General features: G+C 37.5%; 2 protein-coding genes across 2 annotated transcripts; one reads left to right on the forward strand and one right to left on the reverse strand.

Annotated features, from left to right (window-relative positions):
* MEIOC (meiosis specific with coiled-coil domain) lies at window positions 1–17,050 on the forward strand. The gene is made up of 8 exons (XM_018065246.1): window positions 1–66; window positions 619–753; window positions 3,745–3,902; window positions 5,883–5,987; window positions 6,815–8,687; window positions 9,157–9,291; window positions 12,348–12,528; window positions 13,014–17,050. Exons 1-8 carry the CDS (start codon window positions 1–3, stop codon window positions 13,241–13,243), a joined length of 2,883 nt encoding a protein of 960 aa, XP_017920735.1. The 3' UTR covers window positions 13,244–17,050.
* Window positions 16,074–25,486, reverse strand: CCDC43 (coiled-coil domain containing 43). The gene is made up of 5 exons (XM_005693936.3): window positions 25,228–25,486; window positions 22,015–22,102; window positions 20,720–20,855; window positions 18,937–18,995; window positions 16,074–17,788 (listed from the first exon to the last, which is right to left on the reverse strand). Exons 1-5 carry the CDS (start codon window positions 25,429–25,431, stop codon window positions 17,601–17,603), a joined length of 675 nt encoding a protein of 224 aa, XP_005693993.2. The 5' UTR covers window positions 25,432–25,486; the 3' UTR covers window positions 16,074–17,600.

Below are 27,223 nucleotides of genomic sequence, written 5' to 3' on the forward strand. Positions count from 1 at the left end.
ATGGAGGTGAGCTGCGGAGACCCTCGTCCGCCCCCTCACCCCCCAGGCCTGAGGGAGGGACTTGAGGTAACTGGCGGGGACTGTCAGGGGTTTGGGTGGCGGCCGGCCTAGGAGGACGGCGACCGTGAGGAGAGACAGAATGGGCGCGTCCCCGGACGCGGGTCTCTGAAGCGGCCGGGCGGGAGAGGCCGGGTCGCCCGCGAGGAGCCCCGACGGGGCGGCCGGGCTGCGCCGCGGGGTGAGCCTGGGGCTTGGCGGCCGGTGGGGTCGGGGCCTGGGGACTCACCGCTGGCTGACAGAACTGCCGGCGGGGCGGAGCAGGTGACTGGCCGCGACGCGCAGGTTGCCGCTGCTTCCCCAACGTCGGGCCGTGGCGGCGCTGAGGCGGAGGCCGGCGGGGAGGGCCCGTCGGGCGCACCTTGGGGTCCGGCCGGAAAAAGGAGAGGGAACCCCGGTGACAGAAGCGCGGGGTCCCCAAATGAGTGTTCTGGGATCGGATTCCGGGTGCTGCTAGGCGCACAGCCGACGTAGAACCGTAGAAGCCGTCGTCCGGCCGTATCGGTCAGGCTCTGCCCTGCGTGACGTGTCTCTCCTGTTTCCTCTCCGCGTTTCGTGCAGCCGAAAGTCGCGTTCCGTGGAGGTGCGAATCGCTGCTGGAACCTCAGTGCGGACGCCAGCAGTCGACTAACAGATGTCTTCAACAGCGTGATGCTGACGGGCTCCCCTTCCTTCTATGATTGCTACAAATCGCAGGTCTGTTTCTCCGCTCTGCCCTTTGTTAGAGAATTTATTCTCCTTCAAATTCGACCCTACCCCCAGCACCCAGCCCATTCACGTTGGCATTTAAATTGCTCCACGTTTAGGACCAGACAATATTGTAAATACAGAGTTTGTAGAATACAAACTGGTTTTGAAAGCAAGTTAAGGAATAAGATTTTTCATTTGTTCTTGCTTTTACTTTGTTCTCAGCGTGACATGATGCCAGAAATGTAAGAGAATCTGTATTTGCTTATACCGTAAGATGATTTTCCCTTCCAGCATTTATTGGAAGTCGGTGCAAACATACGTTTGATCATTAAAAAGGGAAATTTTTCTATACTTTTTTATTCTCTGGCTCTAACAATGTCTTAGATGATGTGGTACGTTTTACCTCACCTAGAACATTTAGTTTTGTTAACGTGTTAAATTTGTTTAGGATAATATGTCATTTTCATTTGAAATTATTTAACCAGCACATCGCTGTTGATATTGTTATATTTTGAATTACAACAGTGACCTGAAATAAATATTTTATTTAATTCGCATGTCAGCCTTGTATAGTATTATACCCATTGTACAGATAGAGAAACTGAGGCCCAAAGAATTTGACTTGTTCTCTAAGTGGCAAAACCCAAGTTGACTCCAGGTCTTTTCACTGCCAAGACCAGCATTCCACTGCTCTCTGTAATGTTTACCTGACTACTAAAATTTACTTGGATTTAATTTCAGTTGATTAAGCATAGCAAGAATAAAGTGAGACATTTTGCAATTATCTAGACTAATTAGTGTACCAACCCTAAGCATTCACATATTTAACTTCCAGAAATGTTTTGACTGAAAAGGATCTAGATAGCCACCACATTAGTTGCTTGTTTTATCCTAGAATATTAAATTTAAATCAGTCTTTTAAAAGGATTTAATTTTTCTAATACTCAAATCTTTAAAATATAAAGTATACTGGAAATAATACTTATGTATTTTGTTTCAAATACTGTTTACCTCATTTGATATTATATAATCTGAAAATGCTCATTTTGTTTAAGCAACTCTTTCAAAAAGATGAGCAATTATTTGTATCACTTTGGATACTTCACACCTAAAAGAGAGTTAGGTTGGGCCTGTCATAAAATCTTCAGAACTAAAGGAATAAAATTATGAAAGGTTCTGACCATAACAGGCTTTGTAAAAGTTACTGCTAACTAACAGAAATTTTGGAAAGACAGTTTTTAGTGGCACTTTTAGCAAAATCTCTTCTGTGCCTCAGTTTCTCCAATTTCAGAATAGTCAACAAAATAATAAGCTATAAACAAGAAAATTATAATATGTAGGTTTCAAATAGTATTCATAACTAGAATTTAACCAAATGGCTATAAAATGTTTGAGATTTGTGAAGATTTGTGATTAGATGATATTAGTTTTCATATATTATTGGTATAAACTCAGTGAATGTTTAAAATGTTATTTTTCAGGTATCATGTCCATGAAGAACAAAAATTTAGGAGTGTTTTGATCTAAACATGTTTTATCTCTTTTCACATCAATTTTGATTGAGAAAAAAAGCAATTAGAAAATATTTTTAACCAGGATTATATACCTTCTATATTTATAAGAAAATACCCTTTCTACTCTGTTTATGTCTGGATATTTATAGCTATTACATCTCAGGTTTTAGTAGCTCCTTATTTGGAGAGTTAAAAATTGTGAATCTATATATTCAGACTATTTTAAGTATTTAAAATTTGAGGTGCAGTATTTTCATTGTACTTCAATCCCTTTTTTGGAAGGAAACAGGACTTCAAATAATTCATTAAAATCTTAAAACTCAAACCTTTTACCTTATTTACTCAAAATTTATTATAGAAGTATAAAGAAAAAATGAACTCGTTTTTCCTTATAATTATAATATCTTTAATTTTCTTAAGATAAAATATGTTATGTATTGTCTTATTTTTATACTTCCTCTTGGAAGTAAACTAAGCTGAAAATTAAAGATATTGTTTTAAAAGGCCCTAGTGTAGGAGTGGAGAAGGCAATGGCAACCCACTCCAGTACTCTTGCCTGGAAAATCCCATGGGCGGAGGAGCCTGGTAGGCTGCAGTCCATAGGGTCTCGAAGAGTCAGACACAACTGAGTGACTTCACTTTCACTTTTCACTTTCATGCATTGGAGAAGGAAATGGCAACCCACTCCAGTATTCTTGCCTGGAGAATCCCAGGGACAGGGGAGCCTGGTGGGCTGCCATCTATGGGGTTGCACAGAGTCGGACACGACTGAAGCGACTTAGCAGCAGCAGCAGTGTAGGAGTAAGACGTCCTTGAATTTGGGTTTTAGTTTTGTCATCTCTTAGCTCAATAATTTGTAGCCTCATTTTTAAACCCATTATAAAACACGCATTTCCTCATTTTTAAAATACAGAGAATATCCATGTCATAAGGTGACTGAATACAATGTGTGGAATTTCTTTGAAAATTCGACATAAATGTACATTCACTTGTTTTTCACAGATTGGGGACATTAAGACTGAATTTCGTAAATGACTTATTAAAAATAATACTAAAAATAACACAGCTATGGTCCACATAGTGCTCATCTGTTCAAAAAATTAGAACAGCAATAATTGTGGGTGTTCGTGTCCTATCTCAGGGATAAGCAACAGCTATTGGACAGGGGCCAAATCTGCTGAGTGGCTGTTTTTGTAAACAGAATTTTATTGGAATAGTAATTTACACATTGTCTATAGTTGCTTTGGTGCTAGGAGTTTCAACAGAGACCTTAACACAGCAAACCATAACATATTTATTATCTGACAGAGAAAAAAATTGCCAACTCCTACTGTTAAAGTAAGCTTAAGTGTCTAAGTCTAGATTTGTCTCCCAACTTTTACACATGTGTTATTTCCTCAAATTTCTTATTATTTCACTAATATTCTGTAATAAATGTAGTTTTGATTGTATCTGATATACAAACATGTCTTTAAAATTTCAGAATGAAGATAGTGTTGACCTAAGGCAGACCTATGCTCCACTTTCTTCATCAACGGAATATGCAAGTTCTGTAGATTCTTCACTTTTCTATGCACCATGGTCTACATATGGAGATGATATTAAACAGCCCTCTAATTCTCAGATCAATGTAAAGAACAGGTAAATTAATAAATTAGATTTCTCAGGCTAAACAAAGTGTTCTTAAGTTTGATTACATGGGAACCTAGTTATATTAGCTCTTTGTTCCCTATATCAGTATTTTCATGACATTGTAATTTTACTTATCTAACTACTAGGAAATCTTAAAAGTTATGTGTCTATAATTTTTTCTTGCTACTTTCTTTCATTAATTAGAAGCAACCCTAAGTGAGTACATCTTAAGTTCCTCTTTCTAAAGATAGCATATAAATGAGTTACAATTTTTCAATCTATTTTTTAATCCAGTTCTAAATTTTCAGTAATTCTTCCCTTACAAGTATACAACAAACAGGATATTATCAAATGTAAGATACTTGTTTTCTATTCAGTTCCACTAATAATGAAGGCTAACTCTATGTCAGATTCTCTCCTGTTGAAGATATTAGAATTAACATGGCAAATATTATCCCTGCCCTTATAGATCTTACAGTAATGGTGATGATTATGATAACTTGCCAGGCACTACAAGTGCCTGGTACTGCAAGGTAAGGTCTAAAGGAAGAAGGATAAAGTATTATGGGAGCTTATAAAATATTAAGAGAAGCTTAAGGGAGTGAAACTACCTTTATGTTAATTATAATGAGGGAGCAGTTAAAAGAGACTGATGTGTCTTTAGTTTACCAGGAAATAATTATTTTTAAAATCTACTAATTAAATGTTAAAAATTTAGAAATTAGTTTTAAGTTCTCTAAAGTAGAGTTTATTAGGTAGACTATATAACTCTACACAAAAAAAGTATTTTTTTAGTTAATATGTATTCATTGAAAAACTTCAGACTTTATAGAAATATGTAAAGGCAAGCAGAAGTTTACCTTTACCCTGCCTTTCCACCTCCCAGTAACAACTATTAACAGTTTGGTATATATTACATTGAATATTTTTCTAGATATATACTAACATATTATTATACAAAAAGTTTATATAAAATCTTTTTGAAATAACAAGATGTAGTGGGAAAAGTATTAGACTTGTAGGTAGACCATTTATTCAACAAGTATGTAGTAAAGCATGGCAAATGATAAACCTTTGCAAAATTCAGGTTTTTTGATATCATAATCATTTATTCAATTTAATGATTACTAATACCTACCTTTTCTATGTTATGAAGATCAATGAAATATTTGAATGTTATGCAAGTATAAGGTATTTTTATTTCTAAAATGTCCTAACAGTATGAAATGTTAGACATAAAATATTAAAAAACAAGTTTCAATTTAAAAACAACATATTACTTCTAGGAACAAATTACCCAAAATCCATAAGAGGTAAAAAGGGTCCAGTATATTTCCATCTCATTGTTGTTTTTTACATTTTGTATTGTTTAGATAGTGTTGGTCATTAGGTAGGGTTTCATCTACATGGAGCACCAGTCACTTCTTTGGCAAAGACTTAAGGATAGCACCCATATCTTTTACATTTGAAGGACAACTGCTGCATTCTTGTGATATTTAGGATGACCATGTCACTATACTTTTTAATCCAACTTTTAGCATAAGAGTTACAAAAATAGAGTAACAGGTTTATATGATTTTCAAATCACAGATGAAAAAACACAGCAAGGGTGATGCAATGATGTATAATAGGACTAGACATGCTTTCAGAAGCAGCCATGGTACCAATCATGTCTATAACATCATAGATTAGAGATTTATATCTTGGTCATCTAAAATGAATAGCATGTGTTTTGGAGAAATAAGAGGTAAGCATTCATTGAGAACTAGACATAAGATTTGGAATGAAGGAGAAATATTTATGTAGGATAAATACTATGCTAAAGTGGAAAATATTCTTTAGTTCCTATTCCCTCTTTAGTTGAAATGAAGGTATAGAGTTAATCCAAGTATTTTATAGAAAAATAAATCAGAATAAGTCTGGAAAAAGGAATATATTATGTTTCAATATGAGCAAAAGAATTTACATGTGATATTCGTTTATTTTTAGGATTCAAACAGAAAGAAATGACTATGGTAGTGAAACAGACTTATATGGACTTGTGTCTAACATTTTGGAAGAACAAGATAAATCACAGCCATACTTTGCTGAGGGGTTAGTATAGATCGTTAACTTTTATTTTTACTTAATAGAGGATCATCTGACATTCGACATCGTAATTCTGATATTTGTTTCTAGGAGCCTTGATTTTCCTGAGGTGCTTGCCATACAATTGAAAGTTTAATTTGCTATTAAGAACTTTCATTTGAAAAATCATTCTTCCATAACTCAAAGCTATTTCCTTTGAGTTCATGAGCTAAAATTTGGCTTAAAGAGTGTAAATTCCAATGACTTTTATACTTATACTTCCAAAAATAAAACTATCATTGCTTCTGAGTAGAAATATGTATGGATTTTATTCATATAGTAAAAACTTTTAAAGTATGCATTAATTGTTTTACTTGGGTGTAGAAACCATATTATCCAGATTCCCTATTTCATAAATAGGGAAATATGTAGCATACATCTAACCAATGAAAATATTTTCATTTCAATGAGAGTACATCCTTTTTAATTAAAAAAATTGTGGTCAACAGATTAATCTTATATAAGAAAAACCTTATCTGGTTTCTACTTACTATATGTAAACAGTTCATGTAAGACCATGCAGTCACCACCCTCAGGCTTTAGTTTATGTCTCCTTGAAAAGTATACTGAAGACATATTAAGACTAAAATGCATATTTATGCAGCATATAGCGCATTTTAAGTGGCAGAAAGTTATTTGGATGTAATGGCAGCTTATAAGGCAAAGTTGGAAAGGAGTAGAGAATGGTGAAATGGGGCAATGTAAATGTTTTTAAAGCCTTTCCTCCCTTCTCCACTAAGCATATAAAGACTTTTAAAATCTAAATTGTAATTAAATATATTTTCTTGTTCTAGGACCTGTTCCTCCAGTTTAAAGTCAGTATGGCCAATGAACACAAGCAGGTTTGCAGATCACCATGACCTCTTAACAGAAACCAAAAGGCCAGTAGATACAGCCATCTCTCAGCAAGCTTTTTATACCGGTGAATCTGTGTCAGCAGTGGAAAAGCAGTACCTACATAACAGTAATCTCATACCACAACAAAAAATAGATGAACTTTATCATGGATTTACTGGTTTAGACCTTGAAGAACAATGGATGTACCCCTCACGAAATGATCATTCTAACTGTTACAGTATTCAGCCAAATGATACAGCTAAGACAGCATTTCAAGAATATCCATTTATCAAAAATTGTTTTACATCACAAACTGGTCTGTCTGATGTCATGAAAGAATCTGGAGTTGATACTTACTCTTATGGAAGAGAGAAAATATGTGCTAAAGGTCTGGAAGCACCATTACAGCAAAAGAGGGCAGAGATATTTCTTTCCCAATTTAATAGGTACAGTGAAAATCCAGATTATTATAGATATCCAGAATATGCTCACCCTAATAAGGCTAAGCTGAGTAAGTGTTCGAATTTTAGTGTCCAAGATAGTAAAAAATTAGCTAGTGCCACACCTGAAACACCAACTGTAGAAGCAGACACCTACACAAAGTTATTTCAGGTAAAACCAGCAAACCAGAAAAAAATGGAGGAGACAATACCTGACCAGCAGAATTTCACATTTCCAAAAACTACACCACATCTGACAGAAAAACAGTTTGGAAAGGAAGCAGCATTTACTGCTGATTTTGGCTTAAAATCAGAATATGGACTAAAACCTCATACAGCTTGTTCAGCTAATAATGATTTTGCTAATGTCACAGAAAAACAGCAGTTTACTAAACCTGACCCCCCAAATTCTGAGTATTTTAAATCAGTGAATTTACTAGCAAATTCAGCAACATCTTCAGGAGGTATCAACTTAAACAGACCAACATGGATGAATGTGCAAACAAAAAATAACACTCCTATTCTTTATCGAAATCAAGGTAACTTGATGAAATTAAATTCTCATTTAACTGTAGCTTCAAAAGGTTCTAACCATTCTTCAGATTTCCCCCAACTATCATCTACAAGTTTAACCCCAAATAGCAATTTATTTCAGAAGTATTGCCAAGAAAACCCTTCAGCATTTTCTAGTTTTGATTTTGGTTACAATGGTGCAGAAAGAATCCAATCTGTCAATCACATGGAAGGACTGACAAAGACTGGAGAAGAAAATCTCTTTGAATCTGTTACTGATAAAAAAATAAAGCAGCCAAATGGATTTTGCGATAACTATTCAGCTCAGCAGTATGGGATCATTGAAAATGTAAACAAACATAATTTTCAAGCTAAGCCCCAAAGTGGACATTATGATCCTGAGGAAGGGCCAAAGCATTTAGATGGCTTATCTCAAAATACATACCAAGATCTGTTGGAGTCACAGGGTCATTTTAATAGCCACAGACAGGGAAGTGGAGACAACAATATTAATAGCCGTGTGAATCGCACACAGGCATCATGCTTTTCTAATAATTATATGATGGGAGATTTAAGGCATAATCAGAGTTTTCAACAACTTGGTTCAAGTGGGTTTCCACTAAGATCCACTCATCCATTTGGCCATTCAGTTGTTCCACTGTTGGATTCGTATGATTTGTTTTCTTATGACGACTTAAGCCATTTATACCCATATTTTAATGATATGATGTATGGTGATAATTCCTTTTCTGGTTTCGTGCCAACTTTTGGATTTCAAAGACCAATTAAAACCCGCAGTGGACCAGCCAGTGAACTTCATATTCGTCTAGAAGAGTGCTATGAACAATGGAGAGCATTAGAAAAGGAGAGAAAAAAGGTAATACAAAACTATCCTTTTAGGCATAACTTAGTATATCTCCTTTGCCTATTTTCATTTTGTTTACCCTAGTGTAGTTTAAGAAAGCGTACTTACTTTTAAGTTGAATTCTTCTATAATGTATAGTATTTGTTAAGTCCCTGACTATACAGAATTAATTAGGTGACTTAAGAGACTAAAAATGATTGGGGCTTAAAAAATTTTTAAGTTTTTTTTTTGCCTGTTAGGTAGACTTTTTCCTTAATGGGTTGAAAGTTTAAATTATTGGAGTGTTCGGGTATTTTATGCAGTAAGTATGACAGAAAAGTATATGGTACTGTGGTTTGTATTTATTGCCTTTTGATACCAAAACAATTTTTATCTAAAGGAGTAATTTTTGATTTTCTTTTTAGGCCTATAAGAAATATTATTCATGATTGAATCACATTTAGAAAATCTAGTATCTTAAAGTTATATAATTTTTTTACAGACTGAATTGGCCCTTGCGAAGAATTATCCAGGGAAAAAAGTATCCAGTACTAATAATACTCCAATTCCACGGCTGACCTCCAATCCATCTAGAGTTGATCGGTTAATTGTGGATGAACTTCGAGAACAAGCCAGAGTAAGCTGTGAAGATATCTAATAGCAGATTTTTTTAACTGTTTGATAAAATTTTTAAATGCCTCAGCAAGTTAGAGTTCTGAAGGATTCTTAACTCACATTTATGTGTAACTCTCTGAAATGTATTCTTTCCCATGTTTGGACCTAGAACTATTAGTTATTTAGGAAAGGGAAAATAGCCCCACTCAGTCATTAAAATATTAAGTTTAGTAATCTAAGTGATTCCTCTTCAAGAAATCCAGATTAGCAATGGAACTAATCCACAAAAGAAAGAAAAAAATTTAAAGTAAAACCATTCCCATTTCTTAATCACAAACATTTGTTTTCTAGCTTCACGAAAAAGCTTTGCTTATATTATACAAGGTAGTAAATTAATAGGAAATTACCTTATTTCATTTTCTTGACCCTGTTCTCTTGAGTTATTTAACAAACATTAAGTATATCTAGCAATGTATTAATTACTAATAAACTGACGTATATAGGTATATGCATAGTTTTATAAAATAGCCTTATTTTGGAAAAGTAGTATATCACTTCAGATCAAATGTAAAGAATCTTGATGTTAATTAAAAATTATTTTCCTATTATCTCCTTTGTAATTTCAGAATTCTCCAAGCAACTGTAATAGAATAGGGTAGTTTTTTTCTTTCTGACCTTCCTCTTTTATTTTTTTATTTTTATTTTTATTTTATTTTTGACCTTCCTCTTTTAAAAACTTCTGTTTTCTGGGACTTCCCTGTGGTCCAGTGGCCAAGACTCCATGTTCCCAATGTAGAGGGTCCTGGTTCCATCCCTGGTCAGGGAACTAGATCCAACATGCTGCAACTAAGAGTTATGCTGTATGAAGATTCAACATGCCGAGTGCTGCAACTATGACCTGGTGCAGCCAAATAAATAAACAAAATAATTTTTAAAAACTTCTGTTTTCCAAATAAAATTCGATGATTCCTAGGAAAAGGCATGCAGTGAAACAGATTGCATCTATGATTGAATAAAAGCCATTTAAGGAATTAGAAAAAATCAGCACAACAGAGTCTTATTTTATTGATCATTTGTTTCTTACCTATACCATGCTGTCTTTAAAATACAGATATGAAATACTTCAATGGAAAAATATTGATTTTTACCTAGCTTTCAGCCTTGATCAGTTGTAATTTTTAATCAAATTCACAAATTTGTACAATGGAATTTATCAGTGGTGTGGTCAGATATAGCCAAATGTTATAAAAACTTAAATTCTTTGTTTTTTAAACTTCCAAGTTAAAATTTTTCTCAGTAATGCATTTCTAGGCAATAAATCAAAGAATTGCTAATGTGAGTATTAAGAAATATACTTAATACTTTCCAGCCTTATGTGGGCTTCACCTTAGTTTAGCATATTTATAACTGTTATAATAATTTATTTAGCAACATTAGACTAGTAATATACAAAGGGCAAAAATATTTTTATGTGTACTACTTCTAGTTTGCTGGTTTTATAGAATTCTGAAAAAAATCTTTTAAAAGTTTATTAAAAATCACTTGTAAAATTTTTTCTTTACACTTATTCAAAATGACTCTCTTACTTTAAAAATATATAATTTGTAGTTCACTGGAGTTTTTACTGTGGTGTTTTTTCCTTGTGTTGTCTTATTTTCCCCCTCAAGAATCTGGCTGGTTGTACAGTTGGGAGGAAAATATTTAATACCTGTACACTTGTGTTTTCTCCATGGGCTTGAACTGGCATGAACTTATACCAAAGAAATTTGGTAGGAGTGTGAGGTTAGAGGCATTCATTCAGGTGCTTATTAATTGAGAGGTATTTTTCTGTTCTTTCCAGTCACTGAATTATGTGAGTTTTAAATCATTTGGCTCCCAAAGGCAGTTACTGTATTTATTAGATGTTCAAATCCTAGCTACTCAAAAGTTCTCCTTCCTTACTCCTTCCAAGTTTAGAATTTGAAACTTTAGGCATATACAATATGAAACATACTCCCCTTACTATATATCTAAGATATATAGTGTCCTTTTTTAAGCTTAATTAACCAGAGGAGTCTTCTACCACCAGAAGATTAAGACCTCCTAATTTTCCCTAGCGATTTTGACACTTATAGGATTTATTTTGTTACTTTAGCATAAATTTAAGTCAGTATTTTCTGGATTATGGACTCCTTAAAACTAACACTAGTGTAGTGTAGTTGCTCAGTCGTGTCTGACTTTGCGACCCCACAGACTGTAGCCTACCAGGCTTCTCTGTCCATGGGATTTTCCAGGCAATAGTACTGGAGTGGATTGCCATTTCCTTCTCCAGGGGATCTTCCCAACCCAGGGCTCGAACCCGGGTCTCCCACATTGTAGACAGATGCTTTACCGTCTGAGCCACCAGGGAAGTAGCCAATATTATTTCTGACTTCCAAAAGGAAGACCATCAAAGGCCCAGAAAGGAATTGCTGAGGTCAAGATTAATCAGATCTAGAGACTGATTAACCCTCTTTAGCTCAATTTTTTTCTTTTAACTACAGTAACTCCTAATCTCTTTTGGCAGGCTATTATTTACCAAAAAGAATGTCAGATTTTATATTTGCACTTACTGTTAATAATATGGATATATTTGAATGTTTGACTTTTTCACTGTTGCTTATTCTCAGAAACTACTTTTAACCTATCTAGAATTGACATATGTACGAAAGACAGACTTTCCATCTTTGTTTCCCCCATCATGGTGTCAGGATATAGTAAGCTAGTGAAGTGAAGGTTGCTCAGTCGTGTCCGACTCTTTGCAACCCTATAGACCATACAGTCCATGGGATTTTCCAAGCCAGAAGAATGGGATGGGTAGCCTTTCCCTTCTCCAGGAGATCTTCCCAACCCAGGGATGGAATGGGGGTCTCCTGCACATTGCAGGCAGATTGTTTACCAAATAAGCTATGAGGGAAGCCTAAACATTTACTTATTATTGAATGAACATTATTCCTCTCATCTCTATTCTGCTTCATTGACGATTTGTTTTAAATTAATGACAGGGGCAATGTAGTTAAATTTTAAATGCCTCATCAAAATTTAAAATGTTTCCCTCAGGTTGTGACTCTACTGGGCAAAATGGAACGTCTTCGAAGCTCTCCCCTTCATGCCAATATCTCTACAGCTCTTGATAGACACTTGGAGTCCATTCACATTGTACAGTCACGTAGAAAGGATGAAATTGTTAATGCTTCAAATCGGCAAAGGCAAGGAGTTCCTAGATGCCAAGATGACAGAGGTACAAACATTAATGCATATCCTTTGGATAAGGCAGTTAATTTGAATGTTAATAAAATCAGATTCTGAAGTTAAATAGGTTGGATTTCTAACATTTACACTTATCTAAAGAATAAATTGTTAAATGGTGCCTATATAATTTACTCCAAAAGTGAAAGTGAAAATACTGTTATCTCTTTTGCTAATTTTACCCATTTAATTGTAATAACTCTGTCAAAGTCTGTGTTCTACCCAGCATAGTCATGGTCATACAAGTCAGAAATAAAATACAAGTGTAACACATTTTTTTACGTTAGTATTTATATTTAAGGTATAACACTTTCAAATTTTAAATCAAGTACTTTGATTAGCTCAGTCAGTAGCCATCTTTCTTTTATAAAAAATAATGATGTTTGATCATTTAGTAGTACAGACTGGGTTTTATAAGAGTTTAGGAGTACTTAAATGATATTTAATTTGAACTGACCACAAATGTTTCTTTTACAGATGTTTTTGCACTTGCTTCAGCAATTAAAGAGATGTGTGTAGCTACTCGGAAAGCACGTACTACCCTGTGGTGTGCACTGCAGATGACCTTGCCAAAAACAGCCAGTACAGCTGGCCAAACAGATGTAGAAAAGGCTTTACAAGATATAGTAAACTGTGAAGATAAAGTCCATGAAAGCCTAAATAGTAGCAATCCAATGAACCAGAGAGGTGAAGCAAACAAACATTAAGGAAATGGCAGCAGAAAGAAGAATAAAAAGCTGATAAGTAAATGTATCAAGACATGCTAAAAAATTTTAATGAACTTGTCAAACTTGAAAATTTCATTACATTAATTGTCTTTCAGATTTGAAGTTAATAATACCTTAATGAAGTCTAACTTCTATTTAAAAATCTATTTGGAATGAATCAGATGTAGTTGAAAGTGAGTCAAACGTAAAGTTGACTATTCTAGGGCAACTAGGAATTCCCAGGTAGTCAAAGGTAACAAGTTTAAATTAAATTTTTCATAACAGCTGAAATATTGCTGAAACTCATTCTGCAGTGCAGGGGAATGCAAATATGAAATTCTTCTAGAAGATAAGTTTCATTTAGGTCTGCCTTAGTAAGTATAATTCCAAATAATGAATCTTAAGTGACTGTAACCCAATTGTGGCTACAGTCTAGTAACCAAAACAAGTTTTGATTGTGATATAAGAATGTTTTCCTTACAAAACTGGATAATACCTAGGGAACAAAGGAAAGAAGGATGAACCCAATATTCATGTAAAAATTTAATATTTAAAATACTACCATATTTATAAATTTGAAATCTTAGTGCCTAAGTATTTGGAGGGAAGTGCATCTGATTCTCCTAAATTAGTGATAAAAGTGCCAGTGTAAAAACCATGCAAGTTACTGAATATAAAACCTGTTCAAATCATTTGTGTATATTATTTAAATTTTAATTACACTATCAATTATTAAATATTTCCAGTTTTAAAGTATTTTAATTGAATCAAAAAACAAAACATTTCCTTTACCTGGATCTTTTAGACTTGATGCATAACTAAAATAATGACTATTGTTTTAATACCCTTAGTTTGCTGCCTTTTTGAGGGTATCACGAAGTTCTAAAATGTATTTTTTTTAAGGTTAATCTTTTACTAGTTTAGTTTGCAATTGGTTAGTGTATATTTTGTGTAGTTATGTTCATTAGTTTGCTTCTGAATTTTTTTAAAAGAGCTCTTGAAAGCTTGGCTTTTTCTGTTTCTCATCACTTAATATCTTTGTATGGAACCCAAGTAATTTATTCAGTAATATGAAATGTTGGTATTATGTGACTCAGAAGATCTTGGGTTTTAACATTTCTAGCATGAGTTAAACTATAATATAATGTACTGATGAAATTTAATTGAACTACCCTTGACTAGAAACACTAATGTTTTAAATGTTGGTGTTTTTCTTAGTTTTAGAAATCCTGGTATTAAAAAAAAAAAAAGAGTGTAATCACACCACATAAATTTTCTTTAGATGATGTGCGGAAGAAACTGATTGAGAATGCAGGAGTAACTGTAGGGAGAAACATTTTGATCACTGAAATGCCTTAAAACTACCCAAATGAATTACATTGAGGGTAGTCAAATAAAATAGATCATCCCACCACAGTCACTGCATAGAAAGTGGTTAAGTTTGATATAAGACATGTTGGATGTTATGGAAACAAATATTGTACTGAATTTAGTCTCAAGAAAAGTAAATAAATTGCTTTGTTGAAAATAGTTTTTTTTATGAGTTTGTATTAGTTTCTAACATTGAGTCACTCGTCAGAAAGCCAATTAAATTTCATTTAACTGATAAGAACTAGTGCTAAGTTTTAAACTTCATTATTAACACATAAATAATGTTGGCAGATAATAAACCAACACCATTCAGATTTCCTTGGATTTAACCTGACCTCCTTCAAATATGAATTTTTTGTTCTGCCTTTGTGCTAATCCAGGAGAACCATAGTAAAACTTCTAGGGAAACTTTTATATACAGTGGTCAGAAATGAAACCCTATTAACAAAAAACAAAAATTATTTCAAATTTTGTTAATCAAGTCACACTACAGATAACTCTCAAATTAGTTGGTTGTCCCTTTCTATTGAATACCCTCTAATGGATGGTTCTTATGTAACTTCTGAATTACAACTTATGAAAATGTTATAAAGTTATGATAAGATTTACAGTCTCATCAAACTGATGGTTCCATCATTTCTAATCCAAAAGAATTTGGAATACAGTTTTTTTTTTTTTTAATAGAAAAGCAGTTTTTTGTAAAGGTGGTTGAAAATTAGATACCTTGAATTATATCAATGTCTTTCCCACTTGAATAGTCTGGTACTGTAAGGTTTTAGAAGGTTGGGGGAATTAATGACTGAAATTCCAAATTTGGCCTAAAATGTCCATCATATCGTAGAAAACATAGTTGTTTAAAATTTGCCTTTTCCAATATTGAATATTTTAGACATAAAAGGTTTATTAGCACCTGAGTTACGTGGATAACCTTACTCAAAGCCTAATAAGTTGATCCTTTTCTTCTGTTTAAACATTAGTTCAGGTGTACATTTAACTGTGACCTAGATAATAGTGTCCTGGAAAAATGAATTGACTACTCTTAAAACGGATTGAAACTACTACCCTTCAGGGGTCTATGGATATAACCTGACTCTGCTTCAGAGACCAAAATCTAGGTGAAAACAAACCAAAAATCCAAAATAAGGGTTATTAAAACAGGCTCTCTCACATGCCAACTGTAGCCACAGCCACATATAAAACTAAAATGCCAGCAGGACTCAAGAGACTTCAAAGCCAACCTACTGTCTAAAAAAGAAGGTAATCTTTCTGATCTCCTAATATCCAACCTCACAGAAAGGAAAACTGAGGCAGAGAACTTATGGATTCCAGGAAGAGGGTCTAAAAAATAGCAGAAGAGATTATTGGACTAATCAAAACATAAGTAAAATTCAAACACATTCCTAAGGGACTATCCACACAGAACTCACTTCCAGCTGGAAGGAATCAGAATAAATCAAGATACTGATTTAAATAGTTTTATTTTTTTAAAAAGGTGGTTATTTTTTAAAAAAATTTTACAATGACATGGCTATAGGAGTGTATAGAGGTGACGCATCATTTCCTTAACCATGTTTTTTACCTCCTGTGGAACCGTAACAATTGTTTTGTTAATCTCATAGTTAATGGTATAAAACAGAGGTCAGCAGACATTTTCTCTGAAGGGCCAGGTAGTAAGTATTCTACGCTTTATAGGTCACGTAAGGTCTCTGTCACATGTTCATTCTTTTACAACCCTTTAAAAATGTACAATCCATTGTTAGCTTGAACCATACAAAAACAAATGACCAAATTTGGCATTAGTTTGCCCACCCCTGGTATAATGTATCTACTTTCTGTCTTGACAGAGAAATCGCTCTCTTGAGGCTTCTTGACAGTCTGCTTCCTGAAGTAGAGAAAGAGCTGCTTAGAACCAAATGTGGTTTGTGACAAAAGCAGAAATGGAGGAGAGTTCCTACTCACTTTCAACTCTCCCAAGCAGTTTTTCCATTCACTCCCTCATTCAATAAATTTGTTGAGCACCTACTATGTACACTGTTAAATATCTTTGTGTTAGCAGAGATTTTCAGTGTTTTTCCTTAAAAGGGTTTTTTCTAAACCTGTAATTATCAGGTCCTTGTATGTTTTAGGGTAGATCAGGGTTAAAATCTCTACTAGCACTCAAGAGGATTCATGATTATAAAAAAAGAATCTAGCTAATGATGATTCCCTGTACTCAATACTGACACATCCTTCTTAAAATCACAGCCTAAATGAGGAAAAATATATAACTATCTCTTTACTAAAAGAAACTTTGTTTCCTATCATAGGCTGAAACTTAAAAAAAGAAAATCTCAAATGCAGAACATCCACCAAATAACCTTTTCTTATTTTCCTATTTTGTCGCCATGTAACATAAAAGTCTAGATCCAGGTAGGGCTCTTCATTAGCTTCCTATTTCAGACATAAAACCATTTATTTAGATGTGAATAATACTTCTGAAGCAATTGACACTCCTACAATTCATCTGGAGAGTCCCATGGATGGAAGGGCCTGGTGGGCTGCCATCTATGGGGTTGCAAAGAGTCGGACAGGACTAAGCAACTAACACACGCACACAGTTCATCTCAGGGAAGGAGTGGCCATGATTCAGCTCCTTCAGGACAAAAATTTAGCTTTCTGAATATTCCTGCTGTTTATACAAGGTAAGGGAAGACTTTTTAAAATGGTCAAAAGGAGTATAGGACTTCAGTATTAAAATATAAAGGCTGTCCCCATCCCAGATCTTTGGTTCAGACATCAGCTACAATAATCTGATTACCCACACCACAGAGACATGGCACATTTTGTAATTAGAATTGTTTGCGATTTTCCTTGTGACCATGTAAACAAAAGGGGAAATGCCTTGGGAAACTACCTGGCAATGTTCTCTCATTTCTCTTAAATACACAAATGCACAACCAGGTCTCCCTTTGACCAAGTTCATTAGGAGAAATAGAGTGGACCAAGGTTATCGCTTTCGCTCCCCTCTTTGTGTCCTTTTCTTTTCCTTTTCCTTGCGTTCCTGCTTGGCTAGTTTGTCTCTCTCCCTCTGCAGCTTGTCCTGTTCCTTCTTCCTCTGGGACTCATCCCGAAGCGTGTCTCGCTCCAGTTTTCGGGCATTGAGGACATCTTCCACATTGGTGTTTCGGAACAGAGCTACAGGTGAGTTAAGGGATAAGGGTCCAGGTCACATAGGTCTCAACTCCTGCTCTCCTCATTCAAGCCAAGTTTCAAATACTATCAATCCTTCATCTTTAAAAACAAACAAACCAACTTTAGTCCAATGGAAAATCCTACAACTGCTATTAAAAAATTTTTTTTGAATAAAAATTTCATTCAGACTTGCCTAAATCTGAGTGTAAACATTTTATGAAAATGAAATCTCATTCTAGAATAAGTACTCATATCATTCACTGGCAGAATATTGTTGGAGTATCCAGGCTAGTTTTAGTGACTAGAGTATTCAAGTAACTGGCAAAATTTTCCTATACTCAGCACTATTAAAATGCTTGAAGAGTTAAAAAAGTTGTTTAACCTTACTAAATTTTATCAATTTGCTTTTCCTAGACCACTAAAGCTTAAGTGAAAATCATGTTCTAAAAAAATAACTTTAACCACAGTTAGAAAATAGGTAGCCAAAAAATTTACCTCTCATTTCTTATGACTTTAAAACAACCTGTTACTACCAGACAAGTTCCTTTTTACTCTTTCCACATAATTTTTTTCTGCTTTAGTGCTTTAAAATGAATGTTTCCCTGAAATAACCCCCCTTTTCTCAGAAAATAACCTCCCTTTCAGAAAATCCACCTTACTCCTCACCTTTAAGGTGAATTTCTAAATCCACCTTTTTTGTAAGCTTCTCATAAGTGATTTTGTTGGTAGGGACTTTCTATACCACATATGTTTCAATTTGTCCATATTTTCACTTAAAGTATTCAGTGTTTTTATTCTCTTTTCAATGAGTTCCCCAGGTCTTTGAGGACAAGGACCAAAACTGCAATATTATTCTAATAGTTTCCACATTGTTGGGAAACCCCACACTATACACACGGAGTACAGATTCTCATTTTCCCTTAGAAATCCTTTCTCTAAACTTAACCCTTCACAGTTCATGTCAACATATTTTTTGGGGGGGAAATTTACTAAATTGACTATTTAGCAGTCCAAGGACTGGGGCTCACAATGTTGACCTAACATGTGTTCTTGGAGGTAGAGGGAGCCCCCAGCAATGACAGTGAAATACAAATTGACCCACAAGAAGATCCTATGGAGCAACACCTGGAGATGGTCACAGAAAAGGATACATTTGTCAGAACCAATGCTCATCGTGGTGGCTCCTGAGTCATCCTTCTCATCCGCTTCGGTGAGTGGCATTAAGGAAAGTCACATGTAAAACAAAGGTTAGCACATCCCATCACAACATCAGAAAATAGTGATTAAGCTGATGGGAAGGAAAAGCAGGCTTCATGGAAGGACTCTGACAGGGATGTGATGGTAAATCCAGGAAAGTCACCTTTAGAAGTCTCAGCTTGGGGAAGACTGCTCAGAGCTCCTGTAGGATCCTTATCTGTTAGGGTTTAAAAAGAAACTGAAGCTGGTCTGGGTGAACTGCCACATTACCTGTGAGCCAGGGGGTGGTGAGATGACCTCTGAAACAGTGGTTCTCTAAGTGTGGTTCCCCGAACTCCCTAAGAGCTTTTGAGAAATGTACACCGTTGGGCCCCTCTCTGTATCTACAAAATCCAAAACTCTGGGGCTCAGGGCCCAGCAATTTGTGTTTTAACAAGTCCTCCAGGAGAACTACTGCTTAAAATGTTTTTTCTAGCCCAGGAAATGAGATTTTTGTAATTGGAACCCCAGTTCTGCCAAACCTAGCAAGAAAAATCATGAGAGAAAACAAGAAGTTGACCCCAAAGAGCCTAAGAATTCTTTCCTAACCTAGTGATTAGATAGCAAACGTTTCTGATACAACAGCCACTCCATTCAAGCAGGCTCAGTAAGCTGCTGCTGCTGCTGCTAAGTCGCTTCATCATGTCCGACTCTGTGCGACCCCATAGATGGCAGCCTACCAAGCTCCCCCGTCCCTGGGATTCTCCAGGCAAGAATACTGGAGTGGGTTGCCATTTCCTTCTCCAATGCATGAATGTGAAAAGTGAAAGTCAAGTTGCTCAGTCGTGTCTGACTCTTTGCGACCCCATGGACTGCAGCCTACCAGGCTCCTCCGCCCATGGGATTTTCCAGACAAGAGTACTAGAATGGGGTGCCATTGCCTTCTCCAGCTCAGTAAGCTAAGTATTCCCTAAACAAATTTCAGATCCAGGTTTAGAACCAAACCTGGTTTCAGGGAACCAAACCTGTTCCTACCAGCAACACTTTCTTTTTACATAGTCCTCACTTGAATTCCAGGTTTATTTTGGTGTCACTTTGATTAATTATGTAGTCACTGGAATATCACTCATTCATCTCTTACTGCCTCCATTCCCTTATCAACTATGATAAAAATTACAAAGATGTATTATACATATAACACTGTATTTCATAGAAAGGTGTTATACAAATATGAAGATTCTTTTTTAAAAAAAAGAATCATAGCTAGATCTTATTTTCTGAAAACACAATAAGAAATGGTCCATTCAGGCATTATTTGTTTCACACAGTTTCCAAGAACATATACATTGCAATAGTCCAGTATCAACCATTCCAGCATCATTTGTCATGCCCACAAAGGGCTACAATCTCTGCCATTTTAGAGGAGAATATTAAGCTCTGGTGGGGTGGGGGTGGAGGGTGTACTTCCCTGGTGGTCCAGTGGCTAACATTCTGTGTTCCCGATGCAGGGGGCTGGGGTTCAATGCCTGGTCAGAGGACTAGATCCCACATGCTGTAACTAAGAGTTCGCATGGTGCAACTAAACAAATCCCACATGTAGCAACTAATACCTGATGTAGCCAAAGAAATAAATAATTTAAAAAAATAATAATAAAGCTATAGAGAGGGGGATTGGCAACTTCCCAGAGTTCAGTGAAAACCAGCAAAGGCTTTTGACTTGAGCCTTAGCGAATGGCGCCAAGACTCCAAAAAGGATATTCCTCTTCATCTGTCACATCAGCATACTGCGCCAGGAGGGCAGCTTTCCTCTGCTTCTCCTCTTCTGACACCATTCTGGGCTTCACCACGATCTGTGCCTGCTTCTCAATGAGGGTGGCAATGGCCTGGACTTCATCTGGGAGGTAGTGGGAGGGAAGTGGGGGACAACAAGGTTGTATGAGAGGAAACATGCTTCCAAACCACCAGTCCACCCAGGCAGTGCTTGGAGCAAAGGCAACGGCAGCTGCTGACTCCTGAGAGCCCTGGGGTGCAAAGGAGGTGCCTCAGGGGCCAATGAGAAAGGCAAGGAAAGGCCATGTAGGCCAGGCTTTAGGTCTCATATCCATCTTCAATCAGAGCAGCCCTGCTTTTACTTTTATTATATACTGAAGTTCTGCTGCTTTAAGGGAAAAAAAAAGTTGAAAAGTACTGCATTAGAACCAGAGAAAATCAAGCCTCCAAACATGCAACTTTCTCTAGTCTCAAACCAGAAGCCTAAGAAGGAATCTAGCATTAACTTAGGCTGGTCTATCCCATGTTGATAATTATGCCAGGTGAAACTTAGATTATTTTAAAAACAAAATTATCTTTTGACTTCTCCATGCTCAAAGAAAGGCGGCAATAATGTCAAGCAGTGACTCTCGTGCCTGGTTGCATATTAGAATCATCTGGGGGAGCTTTTGAAAAAAATTGAATCATCCGGGGGAGCTTTTGAAAAAATAACAATGCCTGGGTCCGCACCCCAAAGAGGTTTATATAATTGGCCCATGGTGCGGCCTGGGCACTGGCACTTTCAAACATACAGCAAGTGATTCCAGTGTATAGCCACGACTAAGAACCAGCATGTGAATAGCTCAGAACAGATTCTATTCAAGTTTGGATTTCTGTTTTGAGCTGTGTGTAGCTGATTTTTCATCCTAATGGGATCATCTCTTTCATTTGAAAGGATGGAAGGTTTAGCTGAATGAAGCAAAAGACCAATCACAGTCTGTGTTATGAAATGAGATTATGAAAAGGGTGGGAAAATATAGTTGACCTCATACCTGCAGAGCAAATACACACAGGGGAGTGTAAAAAGGACAGAGAAAGAAAAAAGCAAGAACCACAGTGAAGATAGCCATGGTCAGCTGAAGTGGTAAAATGTAAAAGAAAAGAAAACCAACCTTCAGTTAAAAAGTTAAAATAAGCTGCCAGGTGTTTACAGGTTTAGCACACCTGAGTGAGGAAAACTAAAGACTCTTAACAGCTGTACCGAAAAAGTGTTTGGACGTTAGACATAAAAACTCCAACTCTACCTTCTTTTTTCACTTTGGTGACAACATTCTGAGTTTCTGACCATCGTTCCACAATATCCTTGCAGATATTAAGGAGGGAATCTTCTTCCTGGTTGAAAAAGTAGACCAATTAATTTCCTGAGAGCCCTCAACCTAATGCAGAAGGAAATGGCAACTCACTCCAGTACCCTTGCCTGGAAAATCCCATGGACGGGGAGCCTGGTAGGCTACAATCTATGGGTTCACAGAGTTGGACACACTGAAGGACTTCCCTTGCACTTTCTCAACCTTATCAAATCTACGCAAAGGACAGAGCTCCCCCTGCTGGTGATCACAGGGCAGGTTTGGGACCCACAGAATAAAAATGATGGTTCTCTTCTGAGGCTCCCAACACGGAGGGAATCCTATGTGAGTCACAGAAGCCACAGCTGCTAGAGTACCCACTCCATCCTGCCAAGCTCCAAAGGAGAGAATTCCCACCAACTCAGGGCAGTCCTCCTTTTGGAGCAACAACTTGTTGAGTCAAAATGCTCCTCTATGAAATCTTCCTTGGCCAATATACTCAATTCAGTACATTCTCCAGTGTACTCACTGATCCATAATAAAGAGAAGTTAAGTGAGTAGATGGTCTCCTATCCAGCCATCCCTCTGTCCATTTTACATAAGCAGACATATTCTGCACACCAAGCAATCTTCCTCTGTATCATGGTATGACCAAAAGGATGTTGGCTTTGGTGTCAGACTTAGTTAAACTCAAATCCAGATCTATAAGAAAGTTTCTTTTCATAGAAAAAGGCTGGTATATGAACAGCTGCCACAAAATGTAATATCCTGCTCACTAAACTCATTGTGATAATAATTTAATGATGCATGTAAGTAAAATCATTATACTGTACAGCTTAAACTTATATAGTGCTGTATGTCAATTATATTTTAATACAACTGGAAGGAAAAAAAAAAGTAACATCCTACTTAATGTAATGACCCTACTTAAAACTGCTCGCCCTCCATTCTACTCCCAGTTTTCTCACAATGCTTCTTTTTCTCCTAGCACTATCATTTTCAAATACCCTAGATAATTTACTGATTATGTTTTTCTTTACTGGAATATAACCCCTCAAGGACAGGGATTTCTGTCTGTGGTGTTTCCTGAAGTACTCCCAAGCACTTAGGGCAGTACCTGGCAGAATAATCCATCAATAAAAATTTGAAGAATCAATCAATCAGCATAAGTAGAATCAGAAGGAATAAAGAGGATGACAGGAAGCTTTTGTTTACTGTCATTTTCCCCCAACCATATATACTGTTCTTAAGTCTTACCTCAAATTGTTGCTGATAAGCTTCTAAATTCCTAGTAATGAATCCTAGCCCAATATGGTGACTAATTTGGCTATCTTTTGTTTTTCCTAAAATGGGATTCAGTGTAATAGTTGGGAACTTTTATACCTAGCCCAGCTGACTAAGAGTAAGTAGTGCTGTAAGTGATGTTTGGTGTCTACCATATTCACTGGCCTTGCTGCTCTATAAGGTTACTCCCAAGCTGTTTCATGGACAGGACCCCTGCCTCACCATATAGTTCTGGCCAGTTTTTTTCAAAGTTATTTTCTACACAGAAGGGGCTGGGGAAATTACAAGAAAATTAAGTAGGGTTTGTGAACTGGGCAGGGGGAGGAAGGAAAGTCACCTTAAAAGTGAGTTTGTCTTGGAACTTCCCTAGTGGTCCAGTGGCTAAGACTCTGCACTCCCAATGCAGGGGGCTTAGGTTCTGTCCCTGGTCAGGGAACTAGATCCCACAAGCTGCAACTAAGAGTTCACATGCCACAATTAAAATGATCCCCAAGCCTCAACTAAAGGTCCCACATGCTGGAGTGAAGATCAAAGATTCTGTGTGCCCCAATTAAGACCCAGAACAGCCATATATATATAAAGACTTTATATATATATAAAGACTCAATTATTTTTTTTAAAAAGTGAGTTTGTCTCTGCAGTTTATGCAAACGAGATATAAAAAACAAAACAAAAACAAATCTGGTCTAGACAACTCTTCTACTAAGAGACTGTTAATAGTCTAACAGGTCTCCCTTTATCAGCAGACATACAGTTCTAAGTAATGATACAATGAAAAGAACAAGTCAAGGAGCTGTACCAATGAGTACCCAAGTTACCTGAACTTCTTTTTCATGGCCTCTTTAGGAACTTCCCAGTGGGAAATTTTTTTAAGGTAACTTAATTTGTTTGCATCCTATTCTTTCCAATTACAACCTGCAATGTAAGGATTCAGGAAAAGAATTTATTCCTCTGTGTTGTATTTCCAGCAAACTTATGAGCTGCCATCACAAGCTGTGTTAAGGCTTTCCCATTTATAGGTCAATCTCACCAGAGTCGGTTCTGGAATTAAAAAGGGGGCCCTTGCCAGGAGGCCCTGGGACAGCTGCACTAGTGTTAGATTTCAACCATGTTGAAATCAATGAACTGCATTTTCACCAAATTAGTGTAAGCAGAGATGAAGGCAGCAGAAACGGTCAGGTTGGAAAAGTGTGGACATCTTGGTGACTTACTACCTAAACACAGTTTAAAGCACACATTTCTGAAAGCCTGGATCTGCTTCTAGGAGGCTAAGTATCATGTTTATTTCTCTTAACTAAAACTCTGATCTCTCTTATTCCTCCACTCACTTCCCCCAATGATTACTGCATTTCTAAATACAGTAAAGGATTGAGCCCAAATTTGCTTCCATTCTGCCTAGGCGTGAAAAGATCTCTACTGCCTAAACCGATCTTTCTGGGAATCCTACCTCCAAAATAGGAAACCAAGAGGGTACTTCCTGCAGGCTTTGGTCAGGGGCTCTGCCTCCTAATGGGGCACAGACATCCCAGAGGACTTAATTTCCCCCTCTCATCACTGTCAACGGACGGGAATGAGATTGGTTGTTAAGACGTTTATGATAAAACTCATTTCAATGCCTTTGGAAGAATATTCACCTAGCTGACCTACAGGCACCTAAGAGGGCCTTGTCCTCAGAAACAAGAGAGAGCTTTTCCCCTCTCTGCACCTGCAACCCTCTGGCTCCCGAAACCCTGGATGAAAAGTAGCTCCCTGTCCCCGAGGCCCAGGGCTCAGAAAATTATTTCTCTTCCAGGTGAGACCACTAATCCTCTGGGACACTAGGTAGGGGAAAGAAGTACCAACAGGAAACGGCTTAAGAGGCTAAAGGAATGTGTCTGGGCTTCTCACCAGGAAAGCAGAGAGAATACCCTGCAGAGCATCCAGCTTCTCTTCTTCCTCCTCCTCCTGCAGGACACCCAAGATGTAGGCGCCATAAACGGCTCGGTCCACTCCCAGCGCCTCCAACCGTCCATCTAGCCACGATTCAAAGCCGCTGCCCCCTCCATCTCTCTCGCTGGAGGTGGCAGCAGCCACTGCGCTGGGCGCCGCCATCTTGGGGCCAGGGACCTGCTAGCCCCCAGGGCGCCTACCGCAGTGCCTGACGGGCCGCGCCGCGGGCCCACTGCGCATGCTCAGAGAGGAAATCCGCGCCCCCGGTGCGCCTGGCTTAGAGCCCCGTCGACCCTTAGTAACCTGCCGGTGCATTTTGTACCTTCTAAATAGAGCGCATGCTGGCTTATGCACGATGATGCGGTCTCCCTGGAATCCTGGCAGGTGAGTATTCCTAACAGACTCTTTTTTACAGTTGGGGAAGTTCAGTGACTTGGCCAAAGTCACGCGGCTACTAACTAAACAGGACTGGAACTCAGCTTCGATTCCAGCGCTTTGACAGGCCTCACCAAGCCGCCCTTTCTCGCCAGTCGTAGAAAGCTAAGCCACCCGCTCCCACACTGCTTTCAAGGAGGAAACCGCCGGCTCTGTGGAATATGCACTATGGCTATCAACTGCCACCTGCGCCTTTCCAAGCTGCCCCCGCGCCCCCTACCCCCCAATCAAAACTCAAGCTCCAGAAACCTTCCCTGATTCCATTCCCTGCAATCTGTGTTAAATTAAGGCCTCTCTAAAGTGCTGCGGTTGCTTCTCTGCACCTAGCATGCTTGCTTAACCCAGTACTGGACACATAGTGGGTGCTCAATAAATGAACTGGCAACCTCCAGTCGTTTTTCATTCACCCAGTCAACACTTACATAGAAATATCTTCGAAGAGCCTTCTTTACCCATTTCCAAGCGTTATCTAAGAGCTTTTGAGGCATTGCTGCTGCTGTTAAGTTGCTTCAGTCGTGTCCAACTTTTTGCGACCCGACGGCAGCCCACCAGGCTCCTCTGTCCCTGGGATTCTCCAATCAAGAATACTGGAGTGAGTTGCCATTGCCTTCTCCAATGCATGAAAGTGAAAAGTGAAGTCGCTCAGTCATGTCCGACTCTGTGCGACCCTATAGACAGCAGCCCACCAGGCTCTGTCCACAGGATTCTCTAGGCAAGAATACTGGAGTGGGTTGCCATTTCCTTCTCCATTTGAGGCATTGTCTCTTATAATCCTCCTAACAACCGTGTGAGGAGATGCTTTTGTTGTCCACATAGTAAAAATAAGGAAAAAACACACTCACACATTTACAGGGAGCGTAACCAGAAGCAAGTGCTCGTTTACATCATGGAAGAGTCTCAGCTGATTCTCAAAACACCTGGCTCTGGGCTGAAATGAATCACCCAAGAACCCAGGTTGGCTTTTTCTGAACTGCAGAGGAGGCTGGCAAGTCAGTAAATAATTATTGGCATTGCTGCTGGGCACTAAAAGACAAAGTTTAATGTCACAAAATCTCTCCCTTCAAAGGATCTTCAGTGGATTGAGCAGACATGTTTAAACTAATAATGGCAATACAGTGAGAGAAATGTTTCAGTGTCTAATGGAAATTGCGGTAGGATGGCTGGAAGAAGATTAGGTTAACCTTGCCTGTTGGATTGAAGTTGGAAACTGGAGATGAGAGATGGAGGAAGGCTTCCTAGTGGAGGTGAGGCTTTCTATTTTTCGAAGACCAAGTGAGAGTCCTTTAGGCAAAAAGACTGAAAGAGAAAAGGAGCAGACCCAGATGCAGGAAGCTATGGGGGGGGGCCCTCCAGAGAATTATGGATGGCTTGAACCACAGAGTTCGAATAGAAGATATTCAGGGGGTGACAACAAAAGGAAAGGAAGGGTCTGGTATAACTGGCAAAGGGCCTCTTGAGAGAATTCTCTACCTTTATTATCATTGGGGTAATGTAAATGGATGGACACGGAACACTGTAA

This window comes from Capra hircus, chromosome 19, assembly GCF_001704415.2.
Source record: "Capra hircus breed San Clemente chromosome 19, ASM170441v1, whole genome shotgun sequence".
Lineage (NCBI taxonomy): Eukaryota > Metazoa > Chordata > Mammalia > Artiodactyla > Bovidae > Capra > Capra hircus.

What these genes read in the sequence shown, in the direction of transcription:
- MEIOC (XM_018065246.1), top strand. Translation starts at nt 1, where the DNA reads ATGGAGGTGAGCTGCGGAGACCCTCGTCCGCCCCCTCACCCCCCAGGC. An exon ending in CAGCCATACTTTGCTGAGGG is followed by an intron (nt 5,988 to 6,814) that starts GTTAGTATAGAT and finishes TTCTTGTTCTAG; the next exon opens with GACCTGTTCCTCCAGTTTAA. An exon ending in TAGAAAAGGAGAGAAAAAAG is followed by an intron (nt 8,688 to 9,156) that starts GTAATACAAAAC and finishes ATTTTTTTACAG; the next exon opens with ACTGAATTGGCCCTTGCGAA.
- CCDC43 (XM_005693936.3), bottom strand. Translation starts at nt 25,431, where the DNA reads ATGGCGGCGCCCAGCGCAGTGGCTGCTGCCACCTCCAGCGAGAGAGAT. An exon ending in GTATTCTCTCTGCTTTCCTG is followed by an intron (nt 22,103 to 25,227) that starts GTGAGAAGCCCA and finishes TTTTTCAACCAG; the next exon opens with GAAGAAGATTCCCTCCTTAA. An exon ending in GATGTGACAGATGAAGAGGA is followed by an intron (nt 18,996 to 20,719) that starts ATATCCTTTTTG and finishes AATGCCACTCAC; the next exon opens with CGAAGCGGATGAGAAGGATG.